A 20,882-nucleotide genomic window follows, 5' to 3' on the forward strand; every position below is an offset into this window, starting at 1 on the left:
GCAGAAGAATCGCTTGAACCTAGGAATTGGAGGTTGCAGTGAGCTGAGATTGAGCCACTACGCTCTAGCCTGGGGGACAGAGCGAGACTCCGTCTTAAAAATAATAAAAATAAAAATAAAATAAAATGTTTAAATACGTTGGGCACAGTGGCTTACACCTGTAATCCCAGCACTTTGGGAGGCCCAAGCGGGTGGATCACCTAAGGTCAGGAGTTCAAGACCAGCCTGGCTAACATGGTGAAACCCCCATCTCTACTAAAAATACAAAAAAGTAGCTGGGTGTGGTGATGGACACCTGTAATCCCAGTTATTTAGGAGGCTGAGCCAGAATAATCGGTTGAACCCAGGAGGTGGAGGTTGTAGTGAGCCGAGATCGAGCCACTGCACTCCAGCCTGGGGGACAGAGAGAGACTCTGTCCTAAAATAATAATAAAATAAAATAAAATGTCTGAATAGGCTGGACACAGTGGCTCATGCCTGTAATTCCAGAACTTTGGGAGGCCCAGATGGGAGGATCCCTTGAGCCCAGGAGTTTGAGACCAGCATGCTCAACATGGGGAGACGCTGTCACTATTTTTTTTTATTGGAGACGGAGTCTCCCTCTGTCGCCCAGGCTTGAGTGCAGCAGCCTGATCTCAGCTCACTGCAACCTCCGCCTCCTGTGTTCAAGCAATTATCCTACCTCAGCTTCCCTGGTTGCTAGGATTATAGGCGTGCCCCATCATACCTGGCTAATTTTTTTTGTATATTTAGTAGAGATGGGGGTTTCACCATGTTAGCCAGGCTGGTCTCGAACTCCTGACCTTAGGTGATCCACCCGCTTGGGCCTCCCAAAGTGTTGGGATAACAGGTGTGAGCCACCGCGCCTGGCCACACTTTTTTTTTTTTAATGCTTAAACAAACAGATGAATAGGTCAACTAAATAAGCTAGATGATTTCAGATGCTGTAGTGATCACAGCTATAAAGGGAAGAAATCAGGATGAGGTGACAGATTGTGACACCGGGGCTACTTCAATAGAGGGAAGGTCTCTCAGGAGGTGCTATTTGAGCTGAGACACAAATGTTGAGTGAAAGGGGTAAGAAGTACAAAGGCGGGCCAGGCGCGGTGGCTCACGCCTGTAATCCCAGCAGTTTGGGAGGCTGAGGCGGGCGGATCACCAGGTCAAGAGATCGAGACCATCCTGGTCCATATGGTGAAACCCCGTCTCTACTAAAAATACAAAAAATAGCTGGGCGTGGTGGCGCGCGCCTGTAGTCCCAGCTACTCGGCAGGCTGAAGCAGGAGAATTGCTTGAACCCGGGAGGCGGAGGTTGCAGTGAGCTGAGATCGCTCCACTACACTCCAGCCTGGTGACAGAGTGAGACTCCGTCTCACAAAAAAAAAAAAAAAAAAAAAAGTACAAAGGCCACCAGGGAAACAAAGCCAGTAGGGTGAGATTTCAAATTCCAAATTCCCCAATTTTTTTTTTTTTTTTTTTTTTTTTTTTTTTTTGAGACGGTCTCTCGCTCTGTCCCTCAGGCTGGAATGCAGTGGCGCGATCTCGGCTCACTGCAAGCTCCGCCTCCCGAGTTCAAGCGATTCTCCTGCCTCAGCCTCCCTGGTAACTGGGACTAGGGAGTCACCTGACTAATTTTTTTAGTAGAGACGGGGTTTCACCATGTTGGCTAGGCTGGTCTGGAACTACTGACCTTGTGATCTGCCTGCCTCGGCCTCCCAAAGTGTTGGGATTATAGGCGTGAGTCACCGCGCCCGGCCCCCATCTTTATTTTTAAAAAGCCAAGAAAAGGACAAAAAAACAAACACTGCATGTTCTCACTCATAGGTGGGAATTGAACAATGAGAACACATGGACACAGGAAGGGGAACATCACACTCCAGGGACTGTTGTGGGGTGGGGGAAGGGGGGAGGGATAGCATTAGGAGATATACCTAATGCTAAATGACGAGTTAATGGGTGCAGCACACCAGCATGGCACATGTATACATATGTAACAAACCTGCACATTGTGCACATGTACCCTAAAACTTAAAGTATAATAATAATAAAATTAAATTAAAAAAAAAAAAAGCCAAGAAAGGGCTCTGCGGGAACCAGAGACTTCTTGGGGGCAGAGGTTTTCATCCCACAACGGTTGGGTGGGGGCGCGCCCTCTAGTGGTGACAAGAGTTACGTTTCACCTCGCCAACCTGCAATGTCACATGCTCGTCACTCATTCCTGTCTCTCCCATAGTTATTCATTCAACAAAAAATTATTGAGGACCCATTTATGCCGAGGAATATTCTTGGTGCTGAAGGTAGAGCTGTGAAGCTGATAGTAAAGGTCCCTGCCCCGGAGTTTACCTCCTAGGAGACATTCCCTAGCACAGTCCTGTATACACCCCCACCTCACCTCTGCTCCCCAAAATTGGCCTTCCAACCCTCCAACAGCCAAATATCCCTGCTTAAAGGTCTTGGCATGAGCAGTTCCCTCGCCGCCCTGGAAAGCTAGATCCTGTCTGTTTGCATGGCGGGCTCTGGTCTCAGCTTAAATGTGACCTAAGTCAGAAAGGTGTGACCTTACTTATTTCCTGCCCCTCTCCACACTCCACTAAAATATAATATTCGGGCCGGGCGTGGAGGCTCATGCCTGTCATCGCAGCACTTTGTGAGGCCGAGGCGGGCGGATCTCCTGAGGTCAGGAGTTCCAGGCTAGCCTGGCCAACATGGCAAAACCCCGTCTCTACTAAAAATACAAAAATTAGCCAGGTGTGGTGGCGGGCGCCTGTAATCCCAGCTACGCAGCAGGCTGAGGCAGGAGAATCGCTTGAACCGAGAGGTGGAGGTTGCAGTAAGCCAAGATCGCGCCATTGCACTCCAGCCTGGGCGACAAGAGCAAAACCCTGTCTCGAAAAAAAAAAAAAAATATATATATATATATATATACACACACACATATATACACATATATATACATATATATGTGTATATATGTGTGTGTGTATATATATGTGTATATATATATAAAATATTCAATGAAGGTTATCATTTTCCTGGAATCCCTCAGCGTAGCACTTAATAGTTGCTCAGAAGACACTTGCTAAATAGGTTTGAAGATTCACTGGTTTAAAAAATATCAGGTGGCCGGGCACGGTGGCTCACGCTTGTAATCCCAGCACTCTGGGAGGCCGAGGCGGGCGGATCACAAGTTCAGGAGTTTGAGACCAGCCTGGCCAATATGGTGAAACCCCATCTCTACTAAAAACACAAAAATTAGCAGGGCATGGTGGCGGGCGCCTGTAATCCTAGCTACTCGGGAGGCTGAGGCAGGAGAATTGTTTGAACCCAGTAATAAAAAAATAATAAATCAGGAACCGGTCACCTCAATACGTATCAGATGCTGGTGAACACAGGTGGACAAAGTGGTTAACAGACAGGTTTTGTCCATCTCGTTCACCAGCCTACCCAGCCTCAGCACCTAGACCAGTGTTGGCACCCAGTGGGCGCCAAATAAACACTGCTTGAACTCTAGACTCAGCCGCTCTTTTTCCTGCAGACCTTGAGCCACCTTGTTCCAAAGGGGATATGGGCCTCAGGAGGCGCCCAGAGGTGACCTCAGGCGGCCCGACCCAGGAGTCCAAGCTCCGGGAGCAGGGCCACGGGAGCAGCTGCGGAGAGGGGCGGCGCCAGGAGCCGGAGCGGGCAGCCGGGCGCTTCCAGGAAGAGGTGCGGGCGGCGGCGCGCCAGGGACCGTGGGCGGTGCCGTCGGAGCCGGCGGGTCACGTGACGCCCGCAACAACGCCCACGTCTTGGTGGGCGGGGCACAGGTGGGCGGGGAGCATGCAAAACAGCCCAGGGCGGCGGCCAATCGCGGCGCGCACCGGGGGTCCAGGCCCCGGGGATCCGAGACGCCGCCCGCGCGCAGTCTCTGGTCACTGCCGCCCGGGGGCTTTTGCCAGCGGCGCCGCGGGCCTGCGTGCTGGGGCAGCGGGCGCTTCTTCGACCTCATCCTCCTCGTCCTGTGCGGCCGGCCGGGTGAGGCCGGGCCCGCGTAGGGGGCAGTCGGCGGCTGCCTCCGGCGGAGGTGCCTCGCGGCGCCCGGGCCGGCCCGCGCCTCGGCGGCGTGCTCCATGCATCCGGAGCCCGCCCCGCCCCCGAGCCGCAGCAGCCCCGAGCTTCCCCCAAGCGGCGGCAGCACCACCAGCGGCAGCCGCCGGAGCCGCCGCCGCAGCGGGGACGGGGAGCCCCCGGGGGCCCCGCCACCGCCGCCGCCCGCCGTCACCTACCCGGACTGGATCGGCCAGAGTTACTCCGAGGTGATGAGCCTCAACGAGCACTCCATGCAGGCGCTGTCCTGGCGCAAGCTCTACTTGAGCCGCGCCAAGCTTAAAGCCTCCAGCCGGACCTCGGCTCTGCTCTCCGGCTTCGCCATGGTGAGCTCCGGCCGCCCTGCCCTGCCCCCTCTGCTGTCCCGGCTGCTCCCGCCCGCAGCCCCGACGGGGCCCGCTGGGGAGCGGGCTGGGCGGGCGGGGCGGGCGAGAGTGAGGGGAAGAGCTGGGAGAAGTCGTGGTGAGCGCTGCGCGGGGGGCAGAGGTGCTTTACGTGAGCACTGGTGGGCGCCGAGTACTGCGATCTGGGGTGGTGACAAGCCATATCAGAGTCCGGGCTCGGGGTGCTTGGGTGCCTCCACATGGCCATGCCTGCCCCAGCAAGAGTGGTAGATGCATCCCGAAGTTAGCTCTGTAAGAAGCCCGCCCCACGTGCGTTCAGGAGGGAAAGGAAGGACTCAGAAGCTCTAACCCAGCTGGGGGCGTCAGGAGGTGGGGACAAGGAGAAAGACCTTGCGCTGTCTTGTGCCCCCGCACCCGAGGCCGGAAGGTGTTAGCCGTGTTCTTTTATCAGCTCCTAGAGGGGATTTCCTGACACCCCTTTTCCACCGCATTTTCCGAGAGCCTCAGCCTGGGGGTTTGACAACCAGTCCCCACCCTCAGTTTTTTCTCCAGAAACTTGCCACTGAGTCACTGCGTGTGAGGGAGGAGGGAGGGACATGTTCCCGTTGAATGGGCTCTTTATTTTTTATTTTTTCCAAGACGGAGTCTCGCTCTGTCGCCCAGGCTGGAGTGCAGTGGTGCAATCTCGGCTCACTGAAACTTCCACCTCCTGAGTTCACGCGATTCTCATGCCTCAGCCTCCCGAGTAGCTGGGATTACAGGCACGCGCCACCATGCCCGGCTAATTTTTGTGTTCTTAGTAGAGACGGGGTTTCACCCTGTTGGCCAGGCTGATCTTTAACTCTCGACCTCGTGATCTGCCAAAGCTCGGCCTCCCAAAGTGCTGGGATTACAGGCGTGAGCTACCACACCCGGCCCAATGGGCTCTTTCTTGATCTAGGGGATAGGCATGCTTTCCTTTCCCCACCATCCCAAAGAGCTGGAGTGCAAAGCCTCTGAGGTGTGGGGTGGGTGAGGCTGCGGATGGGCCTGAGAAGTGGCTCTGGGGATACCCTCAGGCTTGGCATATTGAAGTTTCTCCGTTGCAGGGGACTACATAATAACTACATTATTACCACTCGGTGATATCAGCCTGCCATGAATGGACTCTGCTCCCCGCCCCTCAGTTCTGTAGACCAGAGCACTCCTGCCCCCGCCACCAGTGAGCTAAGCCCTTGGCCTTGAAGGAGGGAGTGGCTGCACCCTTCGTGTTTTCTTGGGAAGGGAGTGTGTCTGAAACTCTCCCTGCTTTGCCTTGCAGCAGAGCCTGAATTTTTTAAGGCCCAGAGCACGCTGGGCCACAGTGGAAAGGCCGGGAGATGGGGAGTGGGAAGCAGCCTTCCCTGCTCAGTTACTTGCTGCCTGTGTGACCTCAAGCAACTCACTCTCCCTGTTTGGGCCTCAATTCCTGAATCGATCAAAGAAGGCTGCTACTCAAAAGTTTCTCTGACTTTGAGAATAAAATTGAGGGAGCCCCTGAAAGGAGATCAGGGAGTGTGTTTGCATAAACAGACGGCACTCTCATTTTTAGTTTAGACAGGACGGACTTCTGCTCTGTTAGTTTCAAATCCTAAGAGACCAGGTTCTGCCTCCTGCCTGAAGAATCTCTAAAAGCAGCTGGCATTTACTAAACACTCACTCAGTGCTAGGTGCCTTAACTCCTGGGCTTACTCCTCAACAGCCCTCTGTGGTGATTTTGTCAAAGGGCTCTCCCAAGACCGCACAGCCAGTCTGGTGGAGCAGGATTTGAACCCAGCTCTGCTGGTGTTCAGAACTTGCTCAGGCACTTGTACCCATTGCGGTGTATAGGAACTCTGATTGATGTCCAGCCAGGGATGTGTTAGGACACTAGCAAATGAGAAATAGGACAAAAGAGTTTCTTTTTTTTTTTTTTTTTGAGATGGAGTCTTGCTCTGTCACCCAGGCTGGAGTGCAGTGGCGCGATCTTGGCTCACTGCAAGCTCTGACTCCTGGGTTCACGCCATTCTCCTGCCTCAGCCTCCGGAGTAGCTGGGACTACAGGCGCCCACCACCACGCCTGGCTAATTTTTTTTGTATTTTTTTAGTAGAGACGGGGTTTCACCGTGTTAGCCAGGATCGTCTCGATTTCCTGACCTCATGATCCACCCGCCTCGGCCTCCCAAAGTGCTGGGATTACAGGCGTGAGCCACCACGCCCGGCCACAAAAGAGTTTCTTTTAAGCCAAAGAAAGTTCTATAATTGGTGGTGGGGAGGGAGCTACCAGTTGTCAGCTTTTCCCTGCAGTGCTTGGGATTTAAGATAATGGTTCCCCCTTTTCTTGTGGTCATGAGTTTATAGCTGCCCCAGGCTCCTTCTCACTCCTGAGGGGTGAGATCCAGATGAATGACACTTTCCTGCCTTCTCAAGTCCCTTCTTCCTTTCGAAGACAGGCCTCATGGTCAAATGTCACCTCCTTCTCTTGCTAAAAACAGTGTGGGGAAGTCAGGAGACTGGGGCAGCCAGGGGCATGGAGTGGGCCTTGGCCCACCCAGTCTGTTTCTTGGGGACTTTTATTTTCCCCCACCTGGGTGGAGAAGGCTTCCTGGCACTACTGATGGAATCCCCAAAGTTCTGCAGGCAGGGAAGGACCGAACCCCATGATACTCTCCATTCTGCAGTTACAAGAAGGTAACTGCATGTGCCATGAAGTTGGAAATCTATAGGAGGGATGGGATTGGGTGCAGGGTCTGACCATGCCCCACTCCCACTTAGACACCCAGCCTGTAAGTGAGCTTTGGAGAGGAGAGGGTGCCAGCAGCCCCAACGCCATGGTAACAGAGTGACAAGTTTCCTGGATTACTCTCCCTTGGCTTATGAGTCAGCACAACCAACTTCCTGCCCCCAGAGGGCTTCCTTCCCAGAGACCTGGAAAGTCAGAGGAGCTGACTTGACCTTTGATTGCCAAGGGATGGGGTCAACCAGGTGAGATTGAGGGAGGGTCTCCCACAAACCCTGGAGGGGATTGAGAGGTTCCCCACTTCATGGGTAGAACAGCCTGGCCAGGTGGCCGGGAAGTGTTGGGGATGGCTGGTGGGTGACCTCAGGCAAGAGACTTTACTTCTTTGAAGCCAGTTTTCTTTTCTTTTCTTTTCTTTTTTTTGAGACGGAGTTTCCTCTTTGTTGCCCAGTCTGGAGTGCAGTAGCACAATCTCAGCTCACTGCAACCTCCACCTCCCGGGTTCAAGCGATTCTCCTGCCTCAGCCTCCCGAGTAGCTGGGATTACAGGCACACACCACCTCACCTGGCTAATTTTTGTATTTTTAGTAGAGACGGGGTTTCACCATGTTGGCCAGGGTGGTCTCAAACTCCTGATCTCAGGTGATCCACCCGCCTCGGCCTCCCAAAGTGCTGGGATTACAGGTGTGAGCCACCATGCCCGGCTGAAGACAGTTTTTTAATGTGTACGGAGATGGCAGGTATCCTGCTCTCCCATGGACTCATATGAAGGTTCATTATGAGGCCAGACTGGGCCCATGAAACACAGGAATTTTCAGGGTCTGGTGATGCACACCTTGCCCAGACCCTCTCTGATCTGCAGATGAGATTCTTGCTCCACACGGCATTTCTAGGAACAGCAGGCCTCAGGCGCACCATCCTCCAAACTCTAATGAGAGATACAAAGCAAGGGGGCCTGGATATAGCATAGGATCAGCATCCCGTAGAGCTCCTTAAGCCCAGAGTACTCTTGTGGGCTTTGATTCAGGCCCTCTGTGCCTCAGTTTATACTTCATTGAGAGGCAGCCAGCCTCAGCCTGACCCCATCCCCTGCAGGACTGGCAAGCATATGTGGTGATCTCGTCTGCTGGGGAAGGCAGGCTGTAACATTAGCCTGAGCAGAAGATAATTGGGAAGGTCAGTCTGCTGCCGTAAACAAAATGCTTTCCATGACCTGGGATCAATTATTTTTGGATTATCTGCCTCCTCAGTTCTCTGCCCGCCAGCACCCTTTTGTTCCCAAGTTCTAGAGCTGGTTCAGAAGTTGCCTGTAATTTCTATGAAAATGAGTTGGAAGGAACGACTCAAGTCATAAGACACTGAGCCTCTGTGACATGTTCAGAGTTCAGGGACCATGTAAATGAGCAAGAAATTGCTATTACTATTCCTAGTACTGATCACTGATAGTAATTATTATTGCTGTTGTTGATTGGGCTCTTGCAATAGGCTAGACGGTGCCCCACGTAGCATCTTGTGTGATCTTCCTATAACCAGGTGAGTATAGGTGATGGTCATTGAGAGGAAAGACTTGCGCATGGTCACCTGGCTGGGAAGCTGCAGAGCCCTGTGGCTGTGGTGTAGCTCCATTGCTGTGGGAGAGAAAGCATCAGAGAGTGTAGGGGAACAGAGCTGAGAAGCTCAAGCAGGGTAAGGTCAGAACAGACACTTGAGCAAGATAACTTGGTTCAAATCCCAGCTTTACCTCTTATAAGGGCAAGACCTTAGGCAAGTCATTTAACCTTTCTGGGCCTCAGTTTCTTCATCTTTAAAATGGAGTACGGCTGGGCACATTGGCTCACGCTTGTAATCCCAGCACTTTGGGAGGCCGAAGTGGGCGAATCACCTGAGGTCAGGAGTTCAAGACCAGCCTGGCCAACATGGTGAAACCCCATCTCTACTAAAAATACAAAAATTAGCCGGGTGTAGTTGTGCATGCCTGTAATTCCAGCTACTCGGGAGGCTGAGGCAGAAAAATTGCTTGAACCTGGGAGGTGGAGGTTGCAACGAGCAGAGATTGCACCACTGCACTCCAGCCTGGGCAACAGAGTGAGACTCCATCTCAAAAAAAAAAAAAAAAAAAAAAATTTTGCAGAGCACTTACAGTATCTGACGCGAGTATCCCAGAAACTTGCTTACCCTTTTTTCCATTGTGTTAGGGCTGCTAAGGGTTAACTGAGAAGAATCTGGTTCTTGCCGAGCCTTGAGTGTGGTGGACTTAGGACTTGAGAAAGCCTTCAAGTCAAAGGAAATGGCAGGAACAGTTAAAGATGAGAAATTACAGGACCTAGGGGAAAGGTACAGGGGCTGTGGTTGGGGTTGAGGGTCTTCAGGAAGTAGTAGAGAACGGTGAATTTAGCCAGGCAAGATGATGGAGGGCCTTGATTGGGTGGGAAATTTGAACTCTTGGATAGGCAACAGGGAGCCATTGAAGGTTTTAGACAGGAGTTACATGATGAATTCTATGATGACGGTGGTGGTGGTTGTGATTACTGTTTACTGAAACCCTGTTGTGCCAGGCATGAGCCTGAATGCTTTTCTTTCATTCTTACTGAATCCTCACCGTAGCTCTTAAAAGTATGTACCGTAAACAGGAAAACTAAGGCTCCTAGAGGTTAAGATTCTCCAGCTAGTAGAATTCCAGCTCTGGTCTGTCTGGCTGGGAGCCAGTTGAAGAGAAAGTCTGGGTCTGTGCCCCGCTGACCCTGTATGCAAATTCAGCCTATTCATGGCTTGTAACAAATTTACTAAGTTGCAACCAACACATTTTGTTGTTTCTTTCTTTTGATAACTTTGGTACCAAGCTCCTGGTCCTTTTTAGAATGAGATAAGGGTGAAATGAAACAAAGTCGCAGCACACATTGCATCTTGCAAGACCTTATTGATGTGCTGTAAGGCTAAATGTTGATTGGTGAAACTTTTGTTTCTGTTATAAACGCGTGTGTGTCTATTTATAGAAACATTTGGAGTCCTGGACTGTCATGGTCAAGACTTTGTAAACCACTGCACACTAGGCCTCAATACCCTCTTAAGAGATGGTTTGCATTTGAGGTGGGGCCGGCAGGCTCAGACAGCTCCGGGTGACCCTGCATGGTTGCGGCTTAGAGGGCCTCATGTTCCAGGCTGCAGCCACCCACCCTCCTAAAAGGGTGGACAAGAAAAGAACTAGGCCAGGGGAAGGAAGGCTGTGGGAGCTGAGGTCAGGCCCAGCACGGGAGGGCTGCCTCAGAGGGCCTGGACTTGCAGGCGCCAGGTGCCCAGGGTCTCCATGGAGCCCAGCAGGAGCCAGGAGAGATAGCTGGCAATCAGGCGAGGTGGGCTGACGGCTGGTATGGTCCATCAGGGCCAGCCAGGCCTTGCCCTTCGCAGAATTATGTAACCCTCTTCTTGGCCCTTGCTAAGGTTTGGCATCTCTAGCCAAAACCCTATTGGGGGGATCCATGGACCAGTGTGAGGTGGAGCTGGTGGTCTTTTGCCTTTCCTATCCCTTATAGGGCTCGCCTCACCAGGTTCAGGCGGCCAGTGGCTGGCGGGGGGCTGTTTATTTTGGGCTGACGGGCTATATTTACCTTGTGAAGCTGCGTGCGATCTGATCTGATTCAATCTCGCTGGGGCTCAGCTGGGGCTCTGGCAGTCAGCTGCCAGATCTGTAGGGCCCCTGGCCCTCCCCCGGCCACCCAAGGGGAGATTTCCAGAGCAGGAAGTATCCTGGAAAAAGTGGTGGCATTTAGTCCTGTGAATTTTTCATCAAGCTCCGTGACACATGCCAACCGTTCCTTTCTTCTCACTTTGAATCATTCTTTTACACGGCCCCCTGAACCCTGTGGCATTGAACATGGTTCCAAGTGTGGGCACATACAGCCTGCCTAAGTGAACGGAGTTCCAGGAATCGTAGGGTCTGGTGAGGGTAATGGGCTTTCTTCCGGAGCGGGGCAGCAGGCCCTTTCCTCTTCCTCGGAGAGCCCAGCCTCTCCCCTCTCCCCAGCCCAAAACCTCAGGGAGGGCTGGCGAGTGTGGGTGTCCCCGGGCCGTGTGCATCCCAACAGCTGCACTGCTTTCTGGCCCTGGAGCCTGTGGGTGTGACAAATGGTGTGGAATGTGGTGGTCTCTGTCCTGTGGAGGTGGCCATCAGGCCAGGTGTGGCGTGGGGTACACATCCTTGTGGCTGAGGTTTGGAGCTGGGGCTGCCTCTAAATATAGCAAGCGAGGCCCAGAGTCGGGGTTGGAAGGTGGGTATGTGGGGTCCCTGTTTCCAGTCTGAGCTGAGGGTATCCAGGCACTATTTCTCTTCCATCCACTTCAAGCTCTGTTTTTCTCCTTTTTTCTTTTCTTTTCTTTTTTTTAGAGATAGAGTCTTGCTCTGTTGCCCAGGTTGTAGTGCAGTGATGGGATCATAGCTCACTGCAGCCTCGAACTCCTGGGCTCAAGGGATCCTCCTGCCTTAGCCTCTCAAGTAGCTGGGACTGGCCAGGTGCGGTGGCTCACACCTGTAATCCCAGCACTTTGTGAGGCTGAGGTGGGTAGATCATCTGAGGTCGGGAGTTCAAGACCAGCCTGAGCAACAAGGTGAAACCCCGTCTCTACTAAAAATACAAAAGTTAGCTGGGCATAGTGGCAGGCGCCTGTAATCCCAGCTACTCAAGAGGCTGAGGCAGGAGAATCGCTTGAACCCGGGAGGGGGAGGTTGCAGTGAGCCAAATTGTGCCAGCGCACTCCAGCCTGGGTGACAGAGTGAGACTCCATCTCAAAAAACAAAAAGTAGCTGGGGCTACAGTCATGCCCACTATATCCAGCTAATTTTTTTTTTCTTTGTGTGTGTGTGTGTGTGTGTGTGTGTGTGTGTGTGTGTGTGTGTGTGTGATAGGGTCTCACTTTGTTGCCCAGGCTGGAGTGCAGTAGCGCAATCACGGCTCATTGTAGCCTCAACCTCCTGGGCTCAAAGGATTCTCTCGCCTCAGCCTCCTGAGTAGCTAGGACTACAGGTATACTCACTACACCCAGCTAATTTTTTGATTTTGTAGAGATGAGGTCTCACTGTGTTGCCCAGGGAGATCTCGAATTCCTGGCCTCAAGTGATCCTCCTACATCAGCTCCCTAAATTACTGGATTACAGGTGTGTGCCTGCTTTATGTGTTTTTCTTTCCTTTTTTTTTTTTTTTTTTTTTAGACAGAGTTTCGCTCTTGTTGCCCTGGCTGGAGTGCAGTGGCGCGATCTTGGTTCACTGCAACCTCCACCTCCTGGGTTCAAGCGATTCTCCTGCCTCAGCCTCCTGAGCAGCTGGGATTACAGGCACCCGCCACCACGCCCAGCTAATTTTTGTATTTTTAGTAGAGACGGGGTTTCACCATATTGGCCAGGCTGGTCTCGAGCTCTTGACCTTGTGATCTACCCACCTCGGCCTCCCAAAGTGCTGGGATTGCATACGTGAGCCACCGCGCCCGGCCGTGTGTTTTTCTTTTTAACCAAGATTTATTGAGCTGCTGTAGCTGGCCCTATGCTAAACATCTACATATGAAAACTACATTTAATCTCAGCCACCATGTGAGGGAGGTGCTCCTTTGCCCCCTTCATACCCGGGCTGTGGAGCCAAGTGGACCTGGTTTTGAATCCAGCAGCAGAGTAACCCTTTGGACAGCTGACATCGCCTTTCTGAGCCTCAGTTTCCTCGTTTGTAAAAGAAGAATAATGGTATTAGTAACTCGTGGGATTCTCTCTTTTTTTTTTTTTTTTTTTTTTTTTTGAGACAGACCATGCTCTGTCACCAAGACTGGAGTGTAGTGGCGCTATCTTGGCTCACTGCAACCTCTGCCTCCCGGGTTCAAGCGATTCTCCTGCCTCAGCCTCCCAATTAGCTGGGATTACAGGTGCCCACCACACCCCAGTTAATTTTTTTTTTTTTTTTTTTTTGAGATGGAGTCTCACTCTGTTGCCCACACCGGAGTATAGTGGCACGATTTCGGCTCACTGCAACCTCCATGTCCAGGTTCAAGCGATTCTCATGGCTCAGCCTCCCAATTTTCTGGGATAACAGGTGTGTGCCACCACACTCAGCTAATTTTTTTGTATTTTAAGTAGAGGCGGGGTGTCACCATGTTGGCCCGGCTGATCTTGAACTCCTAACCTCAAGTTATCTGCCTGCTTCGGCCTCCCAAAGTGCTGGGATTACAGGCATGAGCCACCACACCTGGCCCACGCCTGACTAATTTTTGTATTTTTAGTAGAGACAGGGTTTCACCATGTTGGCCAGGCTGGTCTTGAACTCCTGGCCTCAAGTGATCCGCCCTCCTCAGCTTCCCAGTGTGCTGGGATTACAGGCATGAGCCACTGCCCCCTGTCAGCCTCTATTTTATAGGTGTGGAAGCTGTGGCACAGAGAGGTTGAGATCCTTATCCAAGGTCAACAGCTTTGTAAGTGGAGGAGCCAGTTTGCAGCCAGCTGTGTGGTTTGTTCTGTGGTCCTGACTGCATAGAGGGGGAGAGACACTACCTCGGGGGTGGCTGGGGCACAGGCGAGGCACCAAGTAGGGAGCAGAATGGGACTGCAGACCTGTATACAGGCCCCCCATACACACCCCAGCAGCCAGCTCAGGGCCTGAGCCACCTAAAGGCTCCAGATGTTTCCAGTGAGTGGATCAGTAGCAGTGGACCTGGGGCAGCTCAGCAACAGCCGCTGCTGCCTGTCCTGTCTTGGGTTTCAGGTTCCGGGGTGGCAGGCCAGAGCAGGAAGAGGAAGTGCTGGGGGTGGGGAGGTGGCAGGAGACACTGGCTGCTGTAGGGGGCTCCCCTCTTCCAGGTGTAGGCAGGCCTGGGGGCAGAGACAAGGGAGCAGCAGGATGTGGCCCTCCATCTGCCGTGCCCTGGTGACCTACCCCACGTCTTATGTCCAGCACCCACATGTGCTGAGATACCCTCACCCCCATGGACTCGGAATTCTCAGGGCTGGCTTTCGGCCACCAAAGATCTTAAACACGGTAGAAATCCTGATGGCATTGCCCCAAATTTATATGAGCTTGAAATGTTTTGTAAACGCCTGGACTGAAAAGTACATACCGCCATCCACTGTGGGCATTCTTAGACAAAAGCCTGTGAATCCTGTTGAAATTGTCAGAAAAGTCCTGTGAATAAATGATACTTGGCTGTTTTAAGAAGAGCGTCCACCATCTTCAGATTCTCAGAGATGTCCGACCCCAAGTCAGATCCAGATTGTGACCTTCATCTCGCTGCATCCCCTTTTTTTATGGGTGTTGAGGAGGGTCTTGGCCAAGGTTACCGGTAAACAGGCAGTTAAGGAGCTGGAACATGGGTTTGCCAGTTTGGCCTGGCGTTCTTTCTGCCTGAGCGTGCCCCTCTGCAGGAGGGTAGAAGCCCCAGGAGGATGTTGTAAAGAGACTGTGGGGTGGGGATGAGGTTCCTAAACTGGGTAATAATGAAGCTCACTTTTATTGAGGGTTTGTTGTGTGCCGGACACTACCTGTTTTACATGGATTGACTCTCTTAATCCTCAGAAGAAGCCTTCGAGGCTTGTCCCATTATTCCCATTTTACAGATGTGGAAACAGAGGCACAGAAAGTTGAAAGCTTGCCAGAGTCATACAGCCCAATCAAGGGCAGGGGAGTCAGGGTTCAAGCCAGGCAGACTGTAAAAGGAGAGCGGTGGGGAAGGAAGGAGTCCACACCCCTACCTAGGGCAGGAGGGGTGAGGACAGGAATTCCCTGCCTGCTGGGGGCCAGGCTGGTGTGCGGCTAATGGAGAAACTTCGACATTAGGCTTGCCGCTCTGAGCCTGCCACATATATAGCAAACACCTTATAAAGAGTCACTGTCCTTGATGGAATGACTGCCATAGGTATCCGCCATCTCCCTACCCCTGTCCCTCCAGCCCTCATGGGTTGACCATGGCTGTGTGCCCACTGCCCGCTGCTCCTGGCCCAGATCTGATAAGCTGGCTCCTTTGCATGGGGGTGACTTGCAAGGCCCAGGTGAGGAGCAGCGGGTTTCTGGCCCGGAGCATGCCCCTGGTGACCTCGGGTCCACAGGTCTCCAGGAACTGGGGGCAGCTGGTGCATCAGCCCTGGGGCTGGGGAGGAGACAGCCCCAGGGTGTACTGGCCACCCAGCCTGCACCAGGGCTGGGCCCGTCGCTTCTGGGAAGCCTGCTCTGTATGTCAGGTCGTGCACTATGTTCTCAGAAGGGCCTGAGTGTGCCCTGGGAGGGCAGCCACCACCCCTCTGCATGTCCCCAGAGCAGGGCATGAAGGAGAAGCCTCTGCTTGGGTGTGAGGATGTGGGGCCAGCAGGCATGGTGGCTGGCGATTGCTTTTTTTAATGCTTTTATTTTAACCATAGTAAAATACGCATAACAAAATTTACCATTTTGACCACTGATGGTGGTCGGTACTAATTTTAATTTAATTTTATTGTTGTTATTATTATTATTATTATTATTATTATTATTATTATTATTGAGTTAGAGTCTCACTCTATTGCCCAGGCTGGAGTGCAGTGGCACGATCTCAGCTCACTGCAACCTCCGCCGCCCGGGTTCAAGTGATTCTCCTGCCTCAGCCTCCCAAGTAGCTGGGATTACAGGCACATGCCACCACGCCCAGCTAATTTTTGTATTTTTAGTAGAGATGGGGTTTCACCATGTTGGCCAGGCTGGTCTCCAACTCCTGACCTCAGGTGATCCACCCGCCTCAATTTCCCAAAGTGCTGGGATTACAGGCATGAGCCACTGGGCCCGGCCTGATTTTATTTTTTTTAGAGATAAGGTCTTGCTCTGGTGCCCAGACTGGAGGGCCGTGGGGCAGTCATAGCTCACCACCACCTCAAACTCCTGGGCTCCAGCGATCCTTCCCCGCCAGACTCCCAAGTGGCTAGAACTACTGGTGTGCACCACCCCTCCCCCGCCCCAGCTAATTAAACAAATTTTTTTTTATAGAGGTGGGGTTTCTCTGTGTTGCCTGGCTGCTCTTGAACTCCTGGCCTCAAGCAGTCCTCCCACCGCGGCCTCCGCAAGTATTGAGATTACAGGCGTGAGCCACTGTGCCTGTCCTGCGGCTGGTTTCTAATACCTGGCTAGGTGGTAATAGCAGTGTTTTGGGAGGTGGTTACCATGTGCCAGCTCTCATTTAATTGTTAAAATAATTCTATGAATTGGCTGGGTGTGGTGGCTCACACCTGTAATCCCAACACTTTGGGAGACTGAGGCAGGCAGGTGGGTCACCTGAGGTTGGGAGTTCGAGACCAGCCTGGCCAACATGGTGAAACCCCGTCTCTACCAAAAGTACAAAAAATTAGCAAGGTGTGGTGGCGCATGCCTGTAGTCCCAGGTACTCGGGAGGCTGAGGCAGGAGGATCACTTGAACCCAGGAGTGGAGGTTGCAGTCAGCCGAGATCGCACCACTGGGCTCCAGCCTGGGCAAAAGAGCACGACTCTGTCTGGAGAAAAAAAAAAAAATCCTATGAACTACTATTATATCCCTATTTTACAGATAAGAAAGTCGAGGCTCAGGCCGGGCGCGGTGGCTCACACCTGTAATCCCAGCACTTTGGGAGGCTGAGGCGGGCGGATCACGAGGTCAGAAGATCGAGACCATCCTGGCTAACACGGTGAAACCCCGTCTGCTAAAAATACAAAAAATTAGCCGGGCGTGGTGGCAGGCGCCTGTAGTCCCGGCTACTCGGGAGGCTGAGGCAGGAGAATGGCGTGAACCCGGGAGGTGGAGCTTGCAGTGAGCCGAGATCGCGACACTGCACTCCAGCCTAGCTTGGGCAACAGAGTGAGACTCCCTCTCAAAAAAAAAAAAAAAGAAAAAGAAAAGACAATCAAGGCTCAGAGAGGTTAAGTGACTTTCCCAGGGTTGCACAGTTAGTGAGTGCCAGGGCTGGGATTCAGATCCAGGCAGCCTTGGCTCTTGTTTTCTGTAGGGCTTTCTGCCACTCTCATCCACAAGTGGATAGGCCTTACTATCCCCATTGTAGATATATGAAAACTGAGGCTCGGAGAGGCCAAGCGACTGGCCAGGGTCCCAGAGCCTGACAGGAGGAGAGCTAGGACTGAAGAGTAGTAGTGTGGGCTGGGACTGCTGGCACTCATCCTGCCTGTCCCCCCACAGGTGGCAATGGTGGAGGTGCAGCTGGACGCTGACCACGACTACCCACCGGGGCTGCTCATCGCCTTCAGTGCCTGCACCACAGTGCTGGTGGCTGTGCACCTGTTTGCGCTCATGATCAGCACCTGCATCCTGCCCAACATCGAGGCGGTGAGCAACGTGCACAATCTCAACTCGGTCAAGGAGTCCCCCCACGAGCGCATGCACCGCCACATCGAGCTGGCCTGGGCCTTCTCCACCGTCATCGGCACGCTGCTTTTCCTGGCTGAGGTGGTGCTGCTCTGCTGGGTCAAGTTCTTGCCCCTCAAGAAGCAGCCAGGCCAGCCAAGGCCCACCAGCAAGCCCCCCGCCGGTGGCGCAGCAGCCAACGTCAGCACCAGCGGCATCACCCCGGGCCAGGCAGCTGCCATCGCCTCGACCACCATCATGGTGCCCTTCGGCCTGATCTTTATCGTCTTTGCCGTCCACTTCTACCGCTCACTGGTCAGCCATAAGACCGACCGACAGTTCCAGGAGCTCAACGAGCTGGCGGAGTTTGCCCGCTTACAGGACCAGCTGGACCACAGAGGGGACCACCCCCTGACGCCCGGCAGCCACTATGCCTAGGCCCATGTGGTCTGGGCCTTTCCAGTGCTTTGGCCTTACGCCCTTCCCCATGACCTTGTCCTGCCCCAGCCTCACGGACAGCCTGTGCAGGGGGCTGGGCTTCAGCAAGGGGCAGAGCGTGGAGGGAAGAGGCTTTTTATAGGAGAAATTTCTGCACTTTGAAACTGTCCTCTAAGAGAATAAGCATTTCCTGTTCTTCCAGCTCCAGGTCCACCTCCTGTTGGGAGGCGGTGGGGGGCCAAAGTGGGGCCACACACTCGCTGTGTCCCCTCTCCTCCCCTGTGCCAGTGCCACCTGGGTGCCTCCTCCTGTCCTGTCCATCTCAACCTCCCTCCCGTCCAGCATTGAGTGTGTACATGTGTGTGTGACACATAAATATACTCATAAGGACACCTCCTTCCCGTGTCTTGTATTTATTGGGCCTGGGCTACTGCTCACCCTGGTTAGGTGAGCCTCTAGGAAAACTTAAAACAAATTTTAAGCCAGGTATGGTGGCACATACCTGTGGTCTCAGCTATTCAGGAGGCCAAGGCAGGAGGATCTCTTGAGCCCAGGAGTTTGAGACCCCATCTCAAACAAAAAATACAAAAATTAGCCAGCCACGGCGCCTGCACTTCCAGCTCCTTTGAGAGACTGAGGCAGGAAGATTGCCTAAGCCCAGGAGGCCAAGTCTGCAGTGAGCTATGGTAACACCACTGCACTCCAACCTGGGCAACAGAGGGATACTCTGTCTCTAAAAAAATAGAAAAATTTGCCCAGCATGGTGGCTCACGCCTGTAATCCTAGCCCTTTGGAAGGCCAAGGTGGGCAGATCACTTGAGGTCGGGAGTTCGAGACCAGCCTGACCAACATGGAGAAACCCCGTCTGTACTAAAAATACAAAATTAGCTGGGTTTGGTGGCGCGTGCTTGTAATCCCAGCTACTCGGGAGACTGAGGCAGGAGAATCGCTTGAACCCAGGAGGCGGAGGTTGCAGTGAGCTGAGATCGCACCATTGCACTCCAGCCTGGGCAACAACAGTGAAGCTCCGTCTCAAAAAAAAAAAAATTTCAACATTTTATTTTGAGAAATTTCAAACCTACAAAAAGTTGCAGGAATAGTGTCTATCTGAAATACATATTCAGTCTTTTCTTTAGAAGTCTTTTTTTTTTTTTGAATAGAGCCTCACTCTGTCACCCAGGCTGGAGTGCAGTGGTGCGATCTGTAAAATCACCATGAGCACTGACTTAGCACATACTGGACCGTTGCTCCTAGGAGAAATACAGGGTTGCGTTCCTGTGAGCTTTGGTCGTGATATTTTCATCAGCTGATCAATATGTAATCTTGTTTTATGTGTATTTCTGTTTAAAGATTCATATATATATATGTGTATATATATATATATGGTTGAGTTGTTACCATTGAACTCACAGCCCGCAGGACTAGAACACATGCCTAAATAAAGTTTATCTAACATACTTGTTTTCTCCATATGTGTATCCATCATAACCTTCTTGCACTGAGGAATATTAGACAATATATATATGTATATATGTATTATACATATATATATATATATATATTTTTTTTTTTTTTTTTTTTGAGACAGAGTTTTGCTCTTGTTGCCCAGGCTGGAGTGCAATGGCACGATCTCTGCTCACTGCAACCTCTATCTTCTGGTTTCTTTCTTTTGTTTGAAACAAAGTTTTACTTTGTTGCCCAGGCTCCAGTGCAGCGGCACAATCTCAGCTCACTACAGCCTTTGCCTCCCAGGTTCAAGTGATTCTCCTGCCTCAGCCTCTTGAGTAGCTAGGATTACAGGCATGCACCACCATGCCCAGCTGATTTTTGTGTTTTTAGTAGAGACGGGGTTTTACCATGTTGGCCAGGCTGGTCTCGAACTCCTGACCTCAAGCTATCCACCCGCCTGGGCCTCCCAAAGTGCTGGGATTACAGGCATGAGCCACTGCGCCCAGCCCACCTTCTGGTTTCCAGTGATTCTCCTGCCTCAGCCTCCTGAATACTTGGGATTACAGGCACCGGCTACCACACCCGGCTAATTTTTTTGTATTTTTAGTAGAGGCAGGGTTTTGCTGTGTGGGCCAGGCTGGTCTGGAACTCTTGACCCCGTTATCCACCCACCTTGGCCTCCCAAAGTGCTGGGATTACAGGCGTGAGCCACTGCGCCCGGCCTATTATTATATATATATTTTTTGAAAGAGTCTCACTACATCCCCCAAGCTGGAGTGCAGTGGCACAATCTCTGTTCACATGCAGCTTCCGCTTCCTAGGTTCAAGTGATTCTTCTGCCTCAGCCTCCCAAGTAGCTAGAATCACAGGAGCGCGCCACCACACCCAGCAAATTTTTGTATTTTTAGTAGACAGGGGATTTCACCATGTTGGCCGGGCTGGTCTCGAACTGCTGACCTCACGTTATCTGCCCGCCTCAGCCTCCCAAAGTGCTGGGATTACAGACATGAGCCACTGCTCCCTGCCTATTTTATTTTAGAGACAGCGTTTCCCTCTGTCACCCAGGCTGGAGTACAGTGGCATGACCATAGCTCACTGTAACCACCAACTCCTGAGCTGAAGTGATCCTCCCTGCAGTGAGCTCTGGTCACTCCACCTCCCAAGTAGCTAGGACCACAGGCACATATCACCATGCCCAGGTTTTTTTTTTTTTTTTTTTTTTTTGAGACAGAGTTTCACTCTTGTTGTCCAGGCTGGAGTGCAATGGTGCGATCTCGGCTCACAGCAATCTCCACTTCCTGGGTTCAAGCCATTCTCCTGCCTCAGCCTCCTGAGTAGCTGGGATTACAGGCATACGCCACCACGCCTGGCTAATTTTGTATTTTTAGTAGAGATGGGGTTTCTCCATGTTGGTCAGGCTGGTCTCGAACTCCAGACCTCAGGTGATCCACCCACCTCGGCCTCCCAAAGTGCTGGGATTATAGGTGTGAGCCACCGCGCCCAGCTTTTTT

The 20,882-nt window shown here is 52.3% G+C and overlaps 1 protein-coding gene across 1 annotated transcript; it reads left to right on the forward strand.

Moving 5' to 3' along the window:
• Window positions 1-3,862: 3,862 nt before the first annotated feature.
• On the forward strand, window positions 3,863-19,379 carry LOC101149689 (calcium release-activated calcium channel protein 1). Its single transcript, XM_031001156.3, has 2 exons — window positions 3,863-4,412; window positions 17,320-19,379. Exons 1-2 carry the CDS (start codon window positions 4,110-4,112, stop codon window positions 17,920-17,922), a joined length of 906 nt encoding a protein of 301 aa, XP_030857016.1. The 5' UTR covers window positions 3,863-4,109; the 3' UTR covers window positions 17,923-19,379.
• Window positions 19,380-20,882: the final 1,503 nt, after the last annotated feature.

Source organism: Gorilla gorilla, chromosome 10 (assembly GCF_029281585.2).
Source record: "Gorilla gorilla gorilla isolate KB3781 chromosome 10, NHGRI_mGorGor1-v2.1_pri, whole genome shotgun sequence".
In the NCBI taxonomy this organism is placed as follows: Eukaryota; Metazoa; Chordata; class Mammalia; order Primates; family Hominidae; genus Gorilla; species Gorilla gorilla.